Source organism: Ranitomeya variabilis, chromosome 4 (assembly GCF_051348905.1).
Source record: "Ranitomeya variabilis isolate aRanVar5 chromosome 4, aRanVar5.hap1, whole genome shotgun sequence".
In the NCBI taxonomy this organism is placed as follows: Eukaryota; Metazoa; Chordata; class Amphibia; order Anura; family Dendrobatidae; genus Ranitomeya; species Ranitomeya variabilis.
In genome coordinates, this window is record NC_135235.1 from 438,108,405 (window position 1) to 438,126,380 (window position 17,976).

A 17,976-nucleotide genomic window follows, 5' to 3' on the forward strand; every position below is an offset into this window, starting at 1 on the left:
TATGTACTGCTGACAGTCACGAGAAAATATATCGACCATTCTTCTGCATCGCGCTTATTATTTCTTTGTTGTCACATTGCTTAGCTTTTTACATTGGGGTAGACTGTAATATTAGAATAAGAGTAGAGCTAAAAGATTACCAGGACCCTGGACCATTGGCATTGTTGGTAGTCCATAGCCGCCGGCAGGAGCCCCACAAACCTCCTCCTATCTGCTGACATCTTCGAAGTCTCTTCTGATCAGTTGACCCCATCGTGATGTCATGTGTGCATCGCGCCGCCACAACTTAGTGCCTATTAATCAGAAGAGGCGCTAGGGATGCCAGCAGGTAGGAGGAAGCCCGCAGGGTGCTGATCCTGTGGCAACGTACTACGGACATGGTCATTGAATCAGTGTCCTGCCAATCTTTTTGCTCAATCTACTTTTTAATTATTACTTAATTTACTGTTGTGTGTAAAAGTGTTTGCCCCCTTCCTGGTTTCCTATTCTTCTGCTTGTTTGTCACACTGAAATGTTTCAGATCACCAAACAAATTAAAATATTAGACAAAGATAATACAAATAAATACAAAATGCAGTTTATAAATTACTAGATGGTGGCCCGATTCTAACGCATCGGGTATTCTAGAATATGTATGTATGTATATATGTATGTATGTATGTATATAGCAGCCACATAGTATATAGCACAGGCCACGTAGTATATAGGAGCCATGTAGTATATAGCGGACACGCAGTATATAACACAGCCACGTAGTATATAACAGCCCACGTAATATATAGCACAGCCCACGCAGTATATAACACTGCCCACGTAGTATATAACACGGCCCACGTAATATATAGCAGAGCCCACGTAGTATATAACAGTGGCCACGCAGTATATAGAACAGCCCACGCAGTATATAACACAGCCCACGCAGTATATAGCACAGCCCACGCAGTATATAACACAGACCACGCAGTATATAACACAGGCCATGCAGTATATGACACAGCCCACGCAGTATATAACACAACCCACGCAGTATATAACACAGCCCACGCAGTATATAACACAGCCACGTAGTATATAGCAACCACGCAGTATATAACAGCCCACGCAGTATATAACACAGCCACATAGTATATAGCAGCCACGCAGTATATAACACAGCCACGTAGTATATAACACAGCCACGTAGTATATTGCATAGCTCATGCAGTATATAACACAGCCCACGCAGTATATAACACAGCCCACGCAGTATATAACACAGGCCACGCAGTATATAATACAGGCCACGCAGTATATAATACAGGCCACGCAGTATATAACAGTGGCCATGCAGTATATAACACAGCCCACGTAGTATATAACACTGGCCACGTAGTATATAGCAGCCACGTAATATATAGCACAGCCCACGCAGTATATAACACAGCCCACGCAGTATATAACACTGGCCACGTAGTATATAGCAGCCACGTAATATATAGCACAGCCCACGCAGTATATAACACAGCTCACGCAGTATATAACACTGGCCACGTAGTATATAGCAGCCACGTAATATATAACACAGCCCACATAGTATATAACACAGCCACGTAGTATATTGCACAGCCATGTAGTATATAACAGCCCACGCAGTATATAACACAGCCCACGCAGTATATAACACAGCCCACGCAGTATATAACACAGCCACGTAGTATATAGCAGCCACGCAGTATATAACAGCCCACGCAGTATATAACACAGCCACGTAGTATATAGCAGCCACGCAGTATATAACACAGCCACGTAGTATATAACACAGCCACGTAGTATATTGCACAGCTCATGCAGTATATAAAACAGCCCACGCAGTATATAACACAGCTCATGCAGTATATAACACAGCCACGTAGTATATAGCAGCCATGCAGTATATAACACTGGCCACGTAGTATATAGCAGCCACGCAGTTTTTAACACAGCCACGTAGTATATAGCAGTGTGGGCACTATATCCCTGTTAAAAAATAATAATTAAAATAAAAAATAGTTATATACTCACCCGCCGGCATCCAGCGAAGCTGTCCCGATGCGCGCGCTGCTTCCGTTCCCAGCAATGCATTGTGAAATTACCCAGATGACTTAGCGGTCTCGCGAGACGACGGAAGGTGAGAATAGCAGGTTTTTTGTTTTTTTATTATTTTTAACATTAGATCTTTTTACTATTGATGCTTCACAGGCAGCATCAATAGTAAAAAGGTGGTCACACAGGGTTAATAGCAGGGTTAACGGAGTGCGTTACCCGCGGCATAACACGGTCCGTTACCGCTAGCATTAACCCTGTGTCAGCGCTGACTGGAGGGGAGTATGGAGCGGGCGCCGGGCACTGACTGGACGGAAATAGGGAGGGACTAATTCTTGGCCGGACTGTGCCCGTCGCTGATTGGTCGCGGCCCCCACCATTCAGCGACGCAGGATTTCCTTTACGGAAGTTGCAGACAGACGGAAGTACCCCTTAGACAATTATATATATATATAGAAGGGAAAAAGAAATCCAAACCTACAGGGCCCTGTGTGATAAAGTGATAGTAAACCTAATAACTGGTTGGGCCACCCTTAGCAGCAACAACTGCAATCATGCGTTTGTGATAACTGGCAGTGAGTCTTTTACGATGCTCTGGAGGAATTTTGGCCCACTCATCTTTGCAGAATTGTTGTAATTCAGCCACACTGAAGGGTTTCTCAGCATGAACCGCCTTTTTAAGGTCTTGTCACAGCATCTCATTCAGATTAAGAATAACCGATAAGTAGGCCCAGCCAATATAATACAAATCCCCCAAATTGTCAACAAAACATCCTATCAAAAGACTTTGTTTTAAAAATGAAATTAGTTTATTGAAACAAAATATAATATAATACAAACATACAGACACAAAGGATTTTATGAGGTGATGTAAAAGAAGGCATCACATGGCTAGATCCAAATAAGTCACTAAATATCAAATTCTTTAATAATGAAAAAATGTAAATGGAGTACAAATATACCGTACTCAAAAAGTGATTTAATTGGATACTTCAGTAAAGTGCCAAGTGCATAAAAACTGGAATACTCCTGGTGTGATATGAAGAAAGGGCTTTCAAGTGTACAGTATCAATAACATTATTAGCATTGTAGTGCCACCTAGTGGTGAAAACTGAAAACGAAAGCCAACTTCATTCATATAAATAGATTTTATTCCAGACAGCATAGATAGAACTTCATGCAATATTGTGTATCCCAAATATTTTTTCTAGCACATTGCTATTTGTGGAGAGTTGTGAAAAGATCCAATATGTATTGCTGCGCAAGTGCTAGATATAAATTTTAAGGATCATGAAAACATCTCTTCACCAGGTATTGAGTGAATATTAACAAGGTGCTCTGTCAGTTATCTATCATTACCACTGCTTAATGTTGGTCTGCTACGTTCTGAATCCCCTTATCGCACGTTTCTCGTCAGCTTCTTCTGATTATAGAAAATTGGAGAAATATTTGGGATAAACACCGGTTTATATACTGCTGCTTTTCTACGAATGTTTGTAGCCATATCTAGCCATGTGATGCCTTCTTTTATATCACCACATAAAATCTTGTGTGTCTGTATGTTTGTATTATATTATATTTTGTTTCAATAAAATAATTGTTTAATTTTTAAAACAAAGCATCCCATTTTGATAGGATGTTTCAATCAGGTTAAGGTCAGGACTTTCACTAGGTCACTCCAAAGTCTTAATTTTGTTTTTCTTAAACCATTCAGAGGTAGACTTGCTGGTGTGTTTTGGATCATTATCCTGCTTCATAACCCAAGTGCACTTCAGCATGAAGTCACGAACATATGGCCAGACGTTCTCCTTCAGGATTTTTTGGCAGGCAGCAGCAAGTCTTCAAAGTCCTGAAGCAGCAAAACAGCCCCACACCATCACACTACCACCACCATATTTTACTGTTGGTATGATGTTCTTTTTGTGAAATGCTGTCACTTCACCACCAGATGTAACGGGACAAACACCTTGCAAAAAGTTAAACTTTTGTCTCGTTAGTCCACAGAGTATTCTCCCAAAAGTCTTGGCGATCATCAAGATGTTCTGGCAAAACTGAGACGAGCCTTTATGTGCTTATTACTCAGCAGTGGTTTTCGTCTTGGAACTCTGCCATGCATGCCATTTTTGCCCAGTCTCTTTCTTATGGCGGAGTCATGAACACTGACCTTAACTGAAGAAAGTGACACCTGCAGTAATTTGGATGTTGTTGTGGGGTCTTTTGTGACCTCTTAAAAACGGCATTTTGTGATTACTTGTGTTATCTTTGTCTAATATTTACATTAGTTTGTTGATCTGAAACACTTAAGTGTGACAAACGTGCAAAATAATAGGAAATCAGGAAGGGGGCAAACACTTATTCACACCACTGTATTTATCCAATGTCCATATCTGCCTGGTGGCATCATGGCTGCAGTAACAGCAACCACATATTTCCTAGAATTTAACATATCTTTTTCTCAAAAGATAATTTTTATGTAATTGTTGTTTGCATGATTGCCTTAAATGGGTTGTCCAGGACTAAGGTGTGGATTGGTGATCAATATCAGCTGTTGGTGGGTTTTCAGTACAGTATGCAGAAGCGAACCCCACAACTCTGTACAATTTGTAGTGGTCATTATTTGGGCTCTTGTTTGTGATTTTTTTGTGGTGCCCATCCTCCTTTTTTTCTCTTTTTGACATTATAATCTATTGTCACAGAAACTTTATATCTAATAAGAATGGGGGCTGAGCATGTGGACCCTCACCAATCAGTGACTGAAGGTCATGCTTTAATGTTGCCGTCTTGACCACAAATGCAAAGACCACGCCATTAAATCCATCACCCAGTGACTTAGTATTTGTACATCTATAATTGTACACTAGAAGTATGATTTGCCAGATCTCCTTTTTATACTAGAATGAACCCATGTTTCCTTTCAGGGGTGGAGGTCCCTTTGTGTGACACTCGTGGGCAGCTCCTGCCGCACAACATTTTAGGGACTTTACAGGAGCTGAGTCAAGAAGCCGCTGCGAGAGGAGACGTACAGGCAAGTTTTCTATGGCCGTAAATCTAATATGTTCAGATTAAATGCATTACCTCAACAGGCAGAATCTTCTGTATTGGGGTTCCCTACATATCGGATGCCCGGTAGCCCCATTAGTCTGAAATAAGCTAAAGGGGACCAAAGTGCCTTCACTTGTTGTGATTGACAGGGTTCAGGGAAATAAATCAAAGACCTAGCCTAGTGATATGTCATAACATATAACATCTTATATAAAATTTCTAATACCGTACATCTTTCTAGTGATCTGTGCTCTGATTTCCAAATCAGTCTAGCCATTAAAGCAAAATAATACAATTTTGTCACCAAGATTTTGCCACCTAAACTGAGAGAAAGCAGCATATTGTACAGACAGAGACCCTGATGCCAGGGATGTGTCACTTACTGGTCTATTTAGTGTAGTTTTGATAAAAAATCACTGTATTATCAGCTGGAGATTATTACTAGGGGACTAGTAAATCTGCTGCCAGTCCTCCATATTCATGAGCTCTGTATAACTCTGCCCCCACCGCTGATTGGCAGCTTTCTGTCTATGCACAGAGTAGACAAAAAGCTGCCAATCAGTGGTGTGGGCGGGGTTATACAGAGCTCAGCATTCAGAGAACTGCTAGATCTGCAACAGAGAAAATAGGGATTTTGTAAGAAACCCTTTTAACTCTTCACTTGTCTCAGGAGCTCTATCCATTATAAAATAATATCATAGAATTATCAGCACAGACTTTTGGCAGGAAAAAAAAAAATAGAATTAAAATGTTCATTTGATAGAGTCAGCTTTAGGTTTGAGAGCTAAGGTTCTCTAAAGTGAGTCTGAAGATAGCAACTCTTCGAAGAGGGATGGTGGAAAACAGAAAACTTTTTTTAGGGCCTCCAAATGCTCATATCTTAGGATATGTTGTGTAGAATATATAAGTAAGTTTGATTATTACCTGGACTCTCTCCGTTATTAGGTCGCTCAGCTTATACCAGATGCCGCACAGCTGGATATTCATGGAGCATGCGATGGAGAGAAGAAACTCCAGCAGAAGAAAGAAGCTTTCACACATCCACAGAAGGAGGACAACGCTCTGAATAACTGGCGGTACCACATGAATCTGAGGAAGAGGCAGCTCGAGGCGTTATCCCGTTAGTATCCTCTACATTGTATGTTGCTGACCTCTGATTGGTCAGTTTGGGCCTCGATGCTTGAGACTGTTAGTTGTGTGCCAGGCAAGCTTCATTTCGTGTGGTGCATGTCACCATTGTTTCCTGGAAACTAATACAAACCCCTCTATAACGCCTCTATACAGGAAGGCCCTCTATGGGATTTTATTATTGCCTAATATAATATCAAATCAAATTGCTTCACTCACCCTCCCCGGGTCCAATGCTGAGTCTCTGCCGCTGCTCGCGGGGTCTGTTATAACTGAGCTCAGCAGCTCGTGTTGTCAACTTGGGCCGAGCCACTGAGCTTATTGATTGGCTGCAGACAATGGAACAGTGGTTACTCAAAGCTGCTTTTTTTTAACAAACTGCAACCAGGGAACAGAGATTTTATGAAACTCCTTTAAAATGGACAATCCCTTCTGCAACTCTATTTTTGCCCCCCAATAAAATAATAATTCCTATACCCACCTACGGTCCGGAGCCTGCGCCGTTTTCATAGAAGAGGAGAGTGAAGCCAGCGCTGATTGGCCGTAGTGATCTGGTGACATAACAATGTCACACGATCCCGGGAGAGGTAGTGCTGAAACTGCTGGAACAGCACCGACACAGCTGGAACAGCGCCGATACTGGATGTGAGTATATGTCTTATTATTTTACTGGAGACAAACATAGGAATTCAGAAGTGGTTGTCCGAGTAGTGAACGGTCCCTTTAATACGTCTTTTCTCCAATTGCCTCACTTACTTTTTACATGTTTTTTTTTTTTATCCTGCGGCAGGTCATCTTTGCAAACCTAGTGAACAACTTCTAATGAATGTCAGTGACGATTTCCGCAGAGTTCAGGAGGAGAGACACTTAATAGACCGCTATATCCCACCTCTGGAGCATGGAAAGGTGGGTACAGGGCACAATGATGAGGGATGAGGGACTTGATTCGGGAAGCTTAACCTTTTTTTCCCATACAGGGCCAGCACATTGGAAGTGAATTCTGGAAGATTCCTGAATTTATTGGAGATGATTTGAGTGGCCTGGCATTAACACTTACTCAGTGCGAACAAGGTTACCCCTCACCTGTCACTCACGTAGGGAAACCATGGAGCATCAAACAGGAGACCGGTAAGTTAGACATGTTATCTTATGTATGGAGTGCCGTTTGTTGGTATCTGGGCTAAAATATACATTGCTTGTCATTCCGACCCTCATTAGGTTCTGCAGAAAGACCCCCATTTCACTGCACATGGGATAAAAGCTTATATCTCCAGCACCGTAAGGAGGAACTGAAGGCCGTCATGGAGGAGCTGAACTTCACTAAAGCCGTAAGTGAAAAGTGAAAGTGGGACTCCTCTCTTGGCGCTGGCTCCAGCATACACTCCATCCCTGTTTTGGGTGTCATGATCCTTGGTTATTAACAGAGTAGTCAGTGTGAGCCCCATGTAGGTGCAAATGCAATAATAAATCTGGCCTATTGCATTGCGGATACAACTGTTTCCATGGTAACAGACTACGGAGAAACATCTGTAGTCTGATGTTTCCTGGCTACGCTAAGTGTATGTAGATAAATGTAAGAATGTGCTCCTGTAATCAGACTGCCATCCATCTCTTCTCTTTTTCTTGCTAAACTACCAAATGTAAATGAGGAGACAAATGGAAGCCCGTAAATCTGCAGGATCAGACTGCACGGGGTTTGTTTGTAGTTTGTTACTATGGAAGGAAATGGGTCTAGTTAAAGGGGTTGCCCCCTTTCAGAGAACTTTTTTCCCTATAAGCTCCATTGGTAGTAAAAAAAAAAGCAAATTTACTTTTCTCACCCTCCCCAGGTCCGGTGCTGAGTCTCCACTGCCACTCCCAGGGTCTGTTATTGTCTGCAGCGTTGATGAAGTGTTGCCCTATTTTAGATGCATGGGAACAATAAATTTGGACCCTTTCCTTATAAATAATATTTTTCCAGACACTCAGAAAATCACCTACGAGCACGGTCGCAGATGTTTTTTTAATTAACAATATAATGTCTGATTCACGAAGAGTATTAAGTCCTGATTGAAAGTGGAATTTAAGATTAGCTGTAATTTTGCTCCATTTAGAAGAATTTCGAGAAAAGCCTTTCCCACTGCGTGTATTATGCCTGAAAATGACTAAGCCGTTCCTCTGCAGCTTTGGCAGATTTTGTGCAGCATGACACACTGGATACAATATGTTTCAGTGGGAGGTGAATAGTATTATTTTCCCCATATTTCTGAAAAATAACTAAAAAGGATATTGATTTTTGTTTTGTTTGCATGAAGACATAATGGTAACAGAGCACAGAAGCAGCAGGCAGCCTGGTGACTGATCTCAGCCGAGCAGCGTCCGCGATACTGTGGCTGTTGTGCTTTTATTTCATTGTAAAAGTCTCCTTCACTCCCAAAGACGTTGGCACCAGTTTATCATTGCCTTTTCTGCCTGTTTTTTATTTTTTTTTACTAGTTTTGTGCCTTTTTTGTTTACACCCAGTTCATTATTCTATTTGTACCTGTGTACTTGGGAGATTCAGTACGTTTCCTCCAGCCAGCGGGGCTCTTAGTGCGGGCGCCGAGCATGTTCAGAACTCTATTAATCTGCAGATTAATCCCATACACAAATGATGAATCGGGCCTTTGTATAGAAAGGCATTACACATGTTGAACTGCTGCTCCTTTATGGTGGTGGGGTAAAAATGGAGGGGTTCCAAGCAACTTTCCTAGATCGCAAATAAAAGTTACTTCTTACATAACTGTACAATTTTCTAATATACTTTCTGTATCAATTACTGATTATTCTCAAGATCTCTGTTTGCTGTTATCCAGTGGAAAACCTACGTTGTGGCCCTTGGTCGTGGACGCACAGAAGCATTGCTCTTTACAGGACACCAGTCTGATACCCATACAGTGGCACCCCTGGTCAAAACTACTGTTTGTGTGAACGAGCCGAGGATGAAATGATCTCTAAAAGGCCTGAAATGAAACATAACACATTAAATCTGTATTTTAGGCAAAAAATATATTTTCATCTTTAACATTTAAAAATTAGAAAAAAGAAAATGAGCCTATGCAAAAGTTTACACACATTTCATTAGTATTTGGTACCATTGCCCTTAAACTGAATGCCTTGGTTCAAACGTTTGGGATATCCTTCCACAAGCTTCTCACAATAGTTGGTCGGAATTTGGGCCCATTCCTCCTGAGAAAACTGGTGTAACTGAGCCAGGTTTGTAGATCACCTTGCTCGCATCTGCCTTTTCAGCTTTGCCCAAACATTTTCAATAGGATTGAGATCAGGGCTTTGTGATGGCCACTCCAAAACATTGACTTTGTTATCCATAAGCCACTTTGTTACCATTTTGGCAGTATGCTTCGGAAGAAAACCCATTTCCGCCCAAGCTTTAACTTCCTGGCTGATGTCTTGAGATGTTGCTTCAGTATTGCCACATAATCTTCTTTTCTCATGATGCCATCTATTTTGTGAAGTGCACCAGTCCCTCCTGCAGCAAAACAACCCCACAGCATGATGCTGCCACCTCCGTGTTTCACAGTTGGTATGGTGTTCTTAGGCTTCCAAGCTTCTCCCTTTTTCCTACAAACATAATGATGGTCATTTCGGTCATAATGTTCAATTTTAGTTTCAGCAGACCACAGAATATGTCTTCACAAATTAAGGTCTTTGTTCATGTGTGCATTTGCAAACATTAATCTGGCTTTTTTTATGTTTCTTTTGGAGTAATGGCTTCTTCCTGGCAAAATGGCCTTTCTGCCCATGCTGATACAGTACTAGTTTCACTGTGGATATTGACACAATCTTACCAGCTTCCACCATCATCTTCACAACGTCTTTTGCTTTTGTCTTTGGGTTGATATGCACATGTCAGACCAAAGCACGTTCATCTCTGGGACACAGAACCCGTCTCCTTCCTGAGCTGTATGATGGCTGGACATTCCCATCTTGTTTGTTCTTGGGTATAATTGTTTGTGCAAATGAACGAGGCACCTCCAGGTATCTTGAAATTGTATAGAAAACCAGCTAGAATATTGAAAGGATATATTAAATTGAATAACCAGAAAAAACGTACTATCCTTTAAAACGATATTTTATTACTATTAACTTATCTAAAATTCCAATAAATAAAACTCAATTGTATGCAATCAACATCAGCCAACTGGGTTGGGTAGGCTAGAAAAATAGGGAGAAATTAGCAAATATGCCTGACACAGTCCCTGTAGGTGGCCCTAAAGTGTCTTAAACCTACCTACCAGCGGAGGTTGGCACCCTAGAATTCGATATGGCGCCCCCGCTCACCGTCGACTGTCCCTTCTCACCCTAGTAGGGTCCTACTTGCTACCCACACCCAGGTACCCACAGACATACACACACAAATTGACCAATAGGTCACACTAACCAAAAAACGTGAAAAAGTGAAAAAGTGAAAGAAAAATTCTAAAACCACTGCAGACATTGCTGCATAATTACACTAAATAGCATGTACCCCACAGTTACCTCAAAAAAGTTTTTCGAGAAACAAAGAAAAAAAATTTTTTTGGATAGTGCAGAGTTATGGGGTACAGCGGGGCACAGTTGGAGTGTGCTTAGTTAACTATTCAGAGGTCATGAGTAGTGAAGCCTCTAATAGATGTAACAGTAGGTCACTGTCTTAGTTAGTGATTGATGACCTGAAAATCATAGACAGACCAATAAGACTAATGTACAGAGTGGATCCCTAGGCAAGATAGCACCCCTCCGAAAAGGTTATCAGATATATGAGTACACTCAATGGATGTAAGTATTTTGTTGGGTGATATAGATAATACACCCTAGATTGTCCAAAAAATAAAGCAAAATATTCAACAAAGACAAAAAAAAACCAACAAAATAGACCCAAATGAAAAAATTATCTGCCTTATAGGGTATCACATATAGTATTTCTCATTTAGTTTAAGGGCTAATGCACACCAGAATACAGAGATGACTGAGAACCATCCCTCATTACTCACTCTATATTAGATGATCTGATAAGCTTATATTGCTATAAGTAGCATATTTGTCTGCACTCTAGATGCCATACGAGTTCCGCATCTTATAACATAGAAAAAAATCAGCAAAACATTAAACAAAATCAAAAGAAAGAAAGAAACACAACACAAATTGGTATCACATATAGTGTCTCTCAATTGCGTTAGATTAGTGCATCTATAAGCCCAAAATATCTGAGGCCAATCCCTTATAGGATATCGCATATAGTATTTCTCATTTAGTTTAAGGGCTAATGCACATCAGAGTACAGAAACAGCTGAGAACCATCTCTCATTACCCTCTCTATAATAGATAGTCTGATACACTTTTATTGCTGTCAGTAACACATTAGTCTGCACTCTAGATGCCATACGAGTTCCGCATCTTATACCATAGAAAAACTTAGCAAAATATTAAACAAAGTCAGAAAAAAAGAAAAACACAAAACAAATAGGTATCACAAAGTGTCTCTCAATAACGTTAGATTAGTGCATCTACAAGCCCAAAATGTCTAAGACCAATCCCTTATAGGATATCGCATATAGTATTTCTCATTTGGTTTAGGGGCTAATGCACATCAGAGTACAGAAACAACTGAGAACCATCTCTCATTACCCTCTCTATAGTGGATAATCTGATACACTTTTATTGCTGTCAGTGACACATTAGTCTGCACTCTAGATGCCGTACGAGTTCCGCATCTTATAGCAAAGAAAAAATTAACAAAATATTCAACAAAATCAGAAAAAAGGAAAAAACACAAAACAAATTGGTGTCACATGAATTGTCTCTCAATAACATTAGATTAGTGCATCTACAAGCCCAAAATGTCTGAGGCCAATCCCTCATTGCTATCCTATAAGCAAGTACTGTACTTGGTCTGTCTTGACAAAGAAACATAAAGAAAAAAACTTATCTGAGTAGGTGACATATTCAGTCCCATCTCGCCATCCCTACGCGTTTCACCCCTTCCCAGTTTAGGGGCTCATCAGGGGATAAATTCGGATATAGCAACAATGGCTTCAGAGGTCTAGCAACAGTGGCTACAGGAGTGGGTTTCAGCGTGCGGGAGTAGCAGGTGCTATTCTTAATGACTCAGATTACCGTAATGCTTAGAAACAAATGTCTTATCTTGTTTTTAACAAGGCAACATTACAGGATGTCTGCGCTGCTCTTAGATACTATATGCCTCATGGCTTTAGGTGCCTCCCCACAGAGTCACATTCCAACCCGGGCTTCCCAGGAGCTTAATTCACAGACTGCGTGTCATCAGTTCAACATATGCAGTGCTCAGAAGATGCTCATTGAAAATGCGAGTCACCAGTAAAGAAAGAATTGAGCATATTTCTTAGTTCCATATCAAATACTTCTCAGCTACAATGCATACTCAATATCAGTAGTATTCTGTATGCTACCGGCCTTAAATAACACCAGATAATATCATATACATTGCTACCATTATTCCGCACACACCACTGTAGTATGTATATCATGTTTTTTATATAACGGCATATAAGCCCACATTAAGAGGCCAACTGACCTCTGCTGATGACGATATCACTGTTGGGGAAAGGATAACCCACAGTGTCTTTAGACTCACTATTCGTCAATAAGATGGACCAAAAGGGTTATCTACCAGACTTTAAATCCTTTACACGAGCAATCCTAAATGAAGCAGGTATATGTCAGTTGTTCATTGAGCCCACCAGGGCTCATACTCTCCAGCCAAAAGATCCATCTACATTCTCTCTGGAGGATCTTATTGTCCCAGTCTCCTTGTCTGATAGATGGATATATCACCTCAATGATTTTAAACGAGATGCAGTCAATATCCCCATTATGTACAGAGTTTACATGTCTGGCTAGAGGAGAATCTCGCCCATGTCTTATGTCTCCCAAATGCTCGCCCATTCTGACCCGCAGCTGACGCTTAGTTTTCCCTACGTAATCCATGGGACAAGAGCACGTACAGACATAGACAACACCCTCCGTTTTGCAATTACCAAATTGTCTGTTTTTATATATCCTTTTAGTCACTGAGCTCTGAAACGTAGTGGAAGGTGCAATATGTTTGCAGAAGCTACAGTGGCCACATCTGAAGGTCCCTACAGATCTATTCGCCAGCCATGTCTCTTTAGTTTTTGGTGGGTTATAGTGGCTATCAACCACCATATCTCGAATGGACCTACCCCTCCTGTAGGTAACAGACGGATAGGGGGAGACCCATCTATTAAGATCTGGGTCTGTTCTTAAAATCCCCCAGTATTTCCTTAATATATTCATCACCCTTTCCTGTTGATCATCAAAGGTACCGATCAGTCTTGTTATAGGGGTCTCATTATCTTTATTACGGGGATGAAGCAATGTTGTCCTTTCTCTATTTTCAGCATGTTTATTTGCTTCCTTAAGTAGTGCCCTAGGATATCCACGATCCGTGAATCTTTTTTCCAGATCCCTTGCTTTGTTATGATAGTCCCCATTTTCGGAGCAGTTTCTCCTTAATCTCAGGAACTGCCCTTTCGGTATTCCTCTTTTCAATGAGGTAGGGTGATAGCTTTCCCACCTTAATAGGCCATTGGCCGCCGTTGGCTTACGGAAAAGGGTAGTTCTTATTGAACCATTGTTTTCAATGGACAATTTCACATCGAGAAATGAAATCTCTCTTCCTCCCACCTCATACGTGAACCTGAGACCTAATTGGTTCTCATTTAGAGATTTCATGAAGAGTTGGAAGGTTGGTATATCTCCAGTCCAGAGGACGAGGATGTCGTCTATGTAGCGGCCCCAAAATTGTATATGGGGTCCCCAGACGACATCCCCGTCCCCAAAGACCACCGTGTCCTCCCACCAGCCCAGGAGCAAATTTGCATAAGTGGGCGCACAAGGGCTGCCCATAGCGGTGCCCCTGAGCTGGTGGTAAAACTTCCCATTGAACAAGAAAAAGTTATGGCACAAAACATACTCCAATAGAGTCATCACAAAATCATTGTGTAAAGCCAGATGATTACCTCGAGTATTCAAAAAATATTTAACTGCCTTGAGACCCGCCTCATGATGTATACTCGAGTAAAGGGCCTCTACATCTATTGAGATGAGTATTGTCCCTGCTTCCACAGAGACCCCTTCCAATTTGGTCAACAAGTCAGTTGTGTCTCTTGTGTATGATGGCAGGGCTACAACAAAAGGCCTCAACACCTGATCAAGGTAGACGCTACTGTTCTGCCCCAGAGCGTTAATCCCCGACACTATTGGTCTACCTTTAAGCGGGGGGTATCCCTTGTGAATTTTTGGAATTGCATAAAATGTCGCAATTACCGGATTTTTAGGTAGGAGAAAATTCAATTCACCTTTTGAGATCAAATGGGCTTCCAATGCTCTGTTTAGAATGTCATTTAGGCCATTTTTATATTCGGGAGATGGATCACGGCGTAATACTTCATATGTCGTTTTATCGGCAAGAATGTCCATACACATCTTGACATAATCCACCCTATTCATCAGTACTGTGTTTCCCCCTTTGTCCGATGGCTTTATGATCAAAGAGGCATCAGATTGGAGGCATTGTAATGCATCTTTTTCCTCCCTAGATATATTGGGGTTAGCTGATCTATATTTAGGGTTAATTCTCTTTATTTCATCCACAACTAGTTTTTCAAAAACATCAATAGTGCCATGGTCAGCAGAGGGTGGCATTTTGGTACTTTTCCGTTTGAGGTCAGTAAACGGACCTTCTCCCGGGTTTCTACCGCCCTCTTCTGCCAGGTCAGCCAAAAGGCATACATCTCCAAGATCCTCTGGCAGGATGCCCAGTTGTTGACACTTATTACGATCACTATTTGCAAAGAACTTTTTCCACCTTAATTTCCTCAGGAATAGATTTATGTCCTTAACCCATAGAAAGGGATCAAAGTTAGTCGTGGGAACAAAGGAAAGCCCCGCCTGTAGAATGGTTTTCTCGGGTTCTGTCAAGATGTGATTAGATAAATTTATGATGTCATTCTTGCCTTCGCCATTCATATGACGTCTCATAATGGTATCAGAAGTGCTATCTGTTCTCAATGCGTCACTGTCCGTCCCCTTAAATGATACCTTATGTCTCGATTCTCTAAAAAAGACGGCACTACTGAAGAGGCACCAGAGGAGGACGGGATATTTGTATCCCCACGTGCTGGTCCTCGCCATCTTGTAGAGTTGCCTCTTTTGTTTTTTGTCTTAAATCGCCTAAAGGATCTAAATGCGTCTCTCGGTTGGTAATCAGAGTCAGATGTCTCTACGTCTGAAGAGGAAATATCAGTCCTAGTAGATGGCCTGCCGTTCCCGGCGTTAGTCTCAGTGAACAAATAGGCCCTCTTTTCTTTAAACTCAGTGAGATCTCTAAGAAATTTTTTATGTTTTCTTTCTTTAAGTGCAGTTTTATATTTATCCACCGCTATTTTAAGATTTTCTTCCTTATTAGCAAAATCACCCACTGATTTATGTTTCAGGGTCTCATCAATTTGTTCTTTTAATCTTTTGGACGAGGCTTCAAACGTACTTTTCTCTTCCTCTAGTAGAATTTGCATAAATCTTAGGGAAGAGGCGATGGATTCCTTTTCCCACCTTTCCAGCAATCTGTCAGACCTCACTCTCTGGACTGGAGTGATGTTAATTCGTAGGCCACGTGGTACAATACCCTGCTTAATATAGTTATCCAAAGATTGGATCTCCCACCATGATTTTATATTCTCTTTATAGGTAATTTGGAGATCTGAAAAGAGAGTTTTCAAACTTGGGCTACCAGTAGCGCCCGTCTCTCCCTCTGCCTCTGAGAACACTTCCCTAGCTTCATCCAACCAACTACTCGTGTTTAAGGATCCCGATAGAAACCCTGCCATATCACTTAATATAGAAAACCAGCTAGAATATTGAAAGGATATATTAAATTGAATAACCAGAAAAAACGTACTATCCTTTAAAACGATATTTTATTACTATTAACTTATCTAAAATTCCAATAAATAAAACTCAATTGTATGCAATCAACATCAGCCAACTGGGTTGGGTAGGCTAGAAAAATAGGGAGAAATTAGCAAATATGCCTGACACAGTCCCTGTAGGTGGCCCTAAAGTGTCTTAAACCTACCTACCAGCGGAGGTTGGCACCCTAGAATTCGATATGGCGCCCCCGCTCACCGTCGACTGTCCCTTCTCACCCTAGTAGGGTCCTACTTGCTACCCACACCCAGGTACCCACAGACATACACACACAAATTGACCAATAGGTCACACTAACCAAAAAACGTGAAAAAGTGAAAAAGTGAAAGAAAAATTCTAAAACCACTGCAGACATTGCTGCATAATTACACTAAATAGCATGTACCCCACAGTTACCTCAAAAAAGTTTTTCGAGAAACAAAGAAAAAAAATTTTTTTGGATAGTGCAGAGTTATGGGGTACAGCGGGGCAAAGTTGGAGTGTGCTTAGTTAACTATTCAGAGGTCATGAGTAGTGAAGCCTCTAATAGATGTAACAGTAGGTCACTGTCTTAGTTAGTGATTGATGACCTGAAAATCATAGACAGACCAATAAGACTAATGTACAGAGTGGATCCCTAGGCAAGATAGCACCCCTCCGAAAAGGTTATCAGATATATGAGTACACTCAATGGATGTAAGTATTTTGTTGGGTGATATAGATAATACACCCTAGATTGTCCAAAAAATAAAGCAAAATATTCAACAAAGACAAAAAAAAAACCAACAAAATAGACCCAAATGAAAAAATTATCTGCCTTATAGGGTATCACATATAGTATTTCTCATTTAGTTTAAGGGCTAATGCACACCAGAATACAGAGATGACTGAGAACCATCCCTCATTACTCACTCTATATTAGATGATCTGATAAGCTTATATTGCTATAAGTAGCATATTTGTCTGCACTCTAGATGCCATACGAGTTCCGCATCTTATAACATAGAAAAAAATCAGCAAAACATTAAACAAAATCAAAAGAAAGAAAGAAACACAACACAAATTGGTATCACATATAGTGTCTCTCAATTGCGTTAGATTAGTGCATCTATAAGCCCAAAATATCTGAGGCCAATCCCTTATAGGATATCGCATATAGTATTTCTCATTTAGTTTAAGGGCTAATGCACATCAGAGTACAGAAACAGCTGAGAACCATCTCTCATTACCCTCTCTATAATAGATAGTCTGATACACTTTTATTGCTGTCAGTAACACATTAGTCTGCACTCTAGATGCCATACGAGTTCCGCATCTTATACCATAGAAAAACTTAGCAAAATATTAAACAAAGTCAGAAAAAAAGAAAAACACAAAACAAATAGGTATCACAAAGTGTCTCTCAATAACGTTAGATTAGTGCATCTACAAGCCCAAAATGTCTAAGACCAATCCCTTATAGGATATCGCATATAGTATTTCTCATTTGGTTTAGGGGCTAATGCACATCAGAGTACAGAAACAACTGAGAACCATCTCTCATTACCCTCTCTATAGTGGATAATCTGATACACTTTTATTGCTGTCAGTGACACATTAGTCTGCACTCTAGATGCCGTACGAGTTCCGCATCTTATAGCAAAGAAAAAATTAACAAAATATTCAACAAAATCAGAAAAAAGGAAAAAACACAAAACAAATTGGTGTCACATGAATTGTCTCTCAATAACATTAGATTAGTGCATCTACAAGCCCAAAATG

At 40.7% G+C, this 17,976-nt stretch overlaps 1 protein-coding gene across 2 annotated transcripts in view; it reads left to right on the forward strand.

Moving 5' to 3' along the window:
* The window catches only part of MYCBPAP (MYCBP associated protein), a 118,040-nt gene that overhangs the window by 13,019 nt on the left and 87,045 nt on the right, over window positions 1–17,976 (forward strand). For both annotated transcript variants that reach the window (XM_077251454.1, XM_077251453.1), the window contains exons 4-8: window positions 4,980–5,086; window positions 6,049–6,223; window positions 7,022–7,137; window positions 7,209–7,359; window positions 7,450–7,559. In XM_077251454.1, coding sequence (XP_077107569.1) covers window positions 4,980–5,086; window positions 6,049–6,223; window positions 7,022–7,137; window positions 7,209–7,359; window positions 7,450–7,559 — 659 coding nt within the window. The remainder of the gene's footprint in view (window positions 1–4,979; window positions 5,087–6,048; window positions 6,224–7,021; window positions 7,138–7,208; window positions 7,360–7,449; window positions 7,560–17,976) is intronic.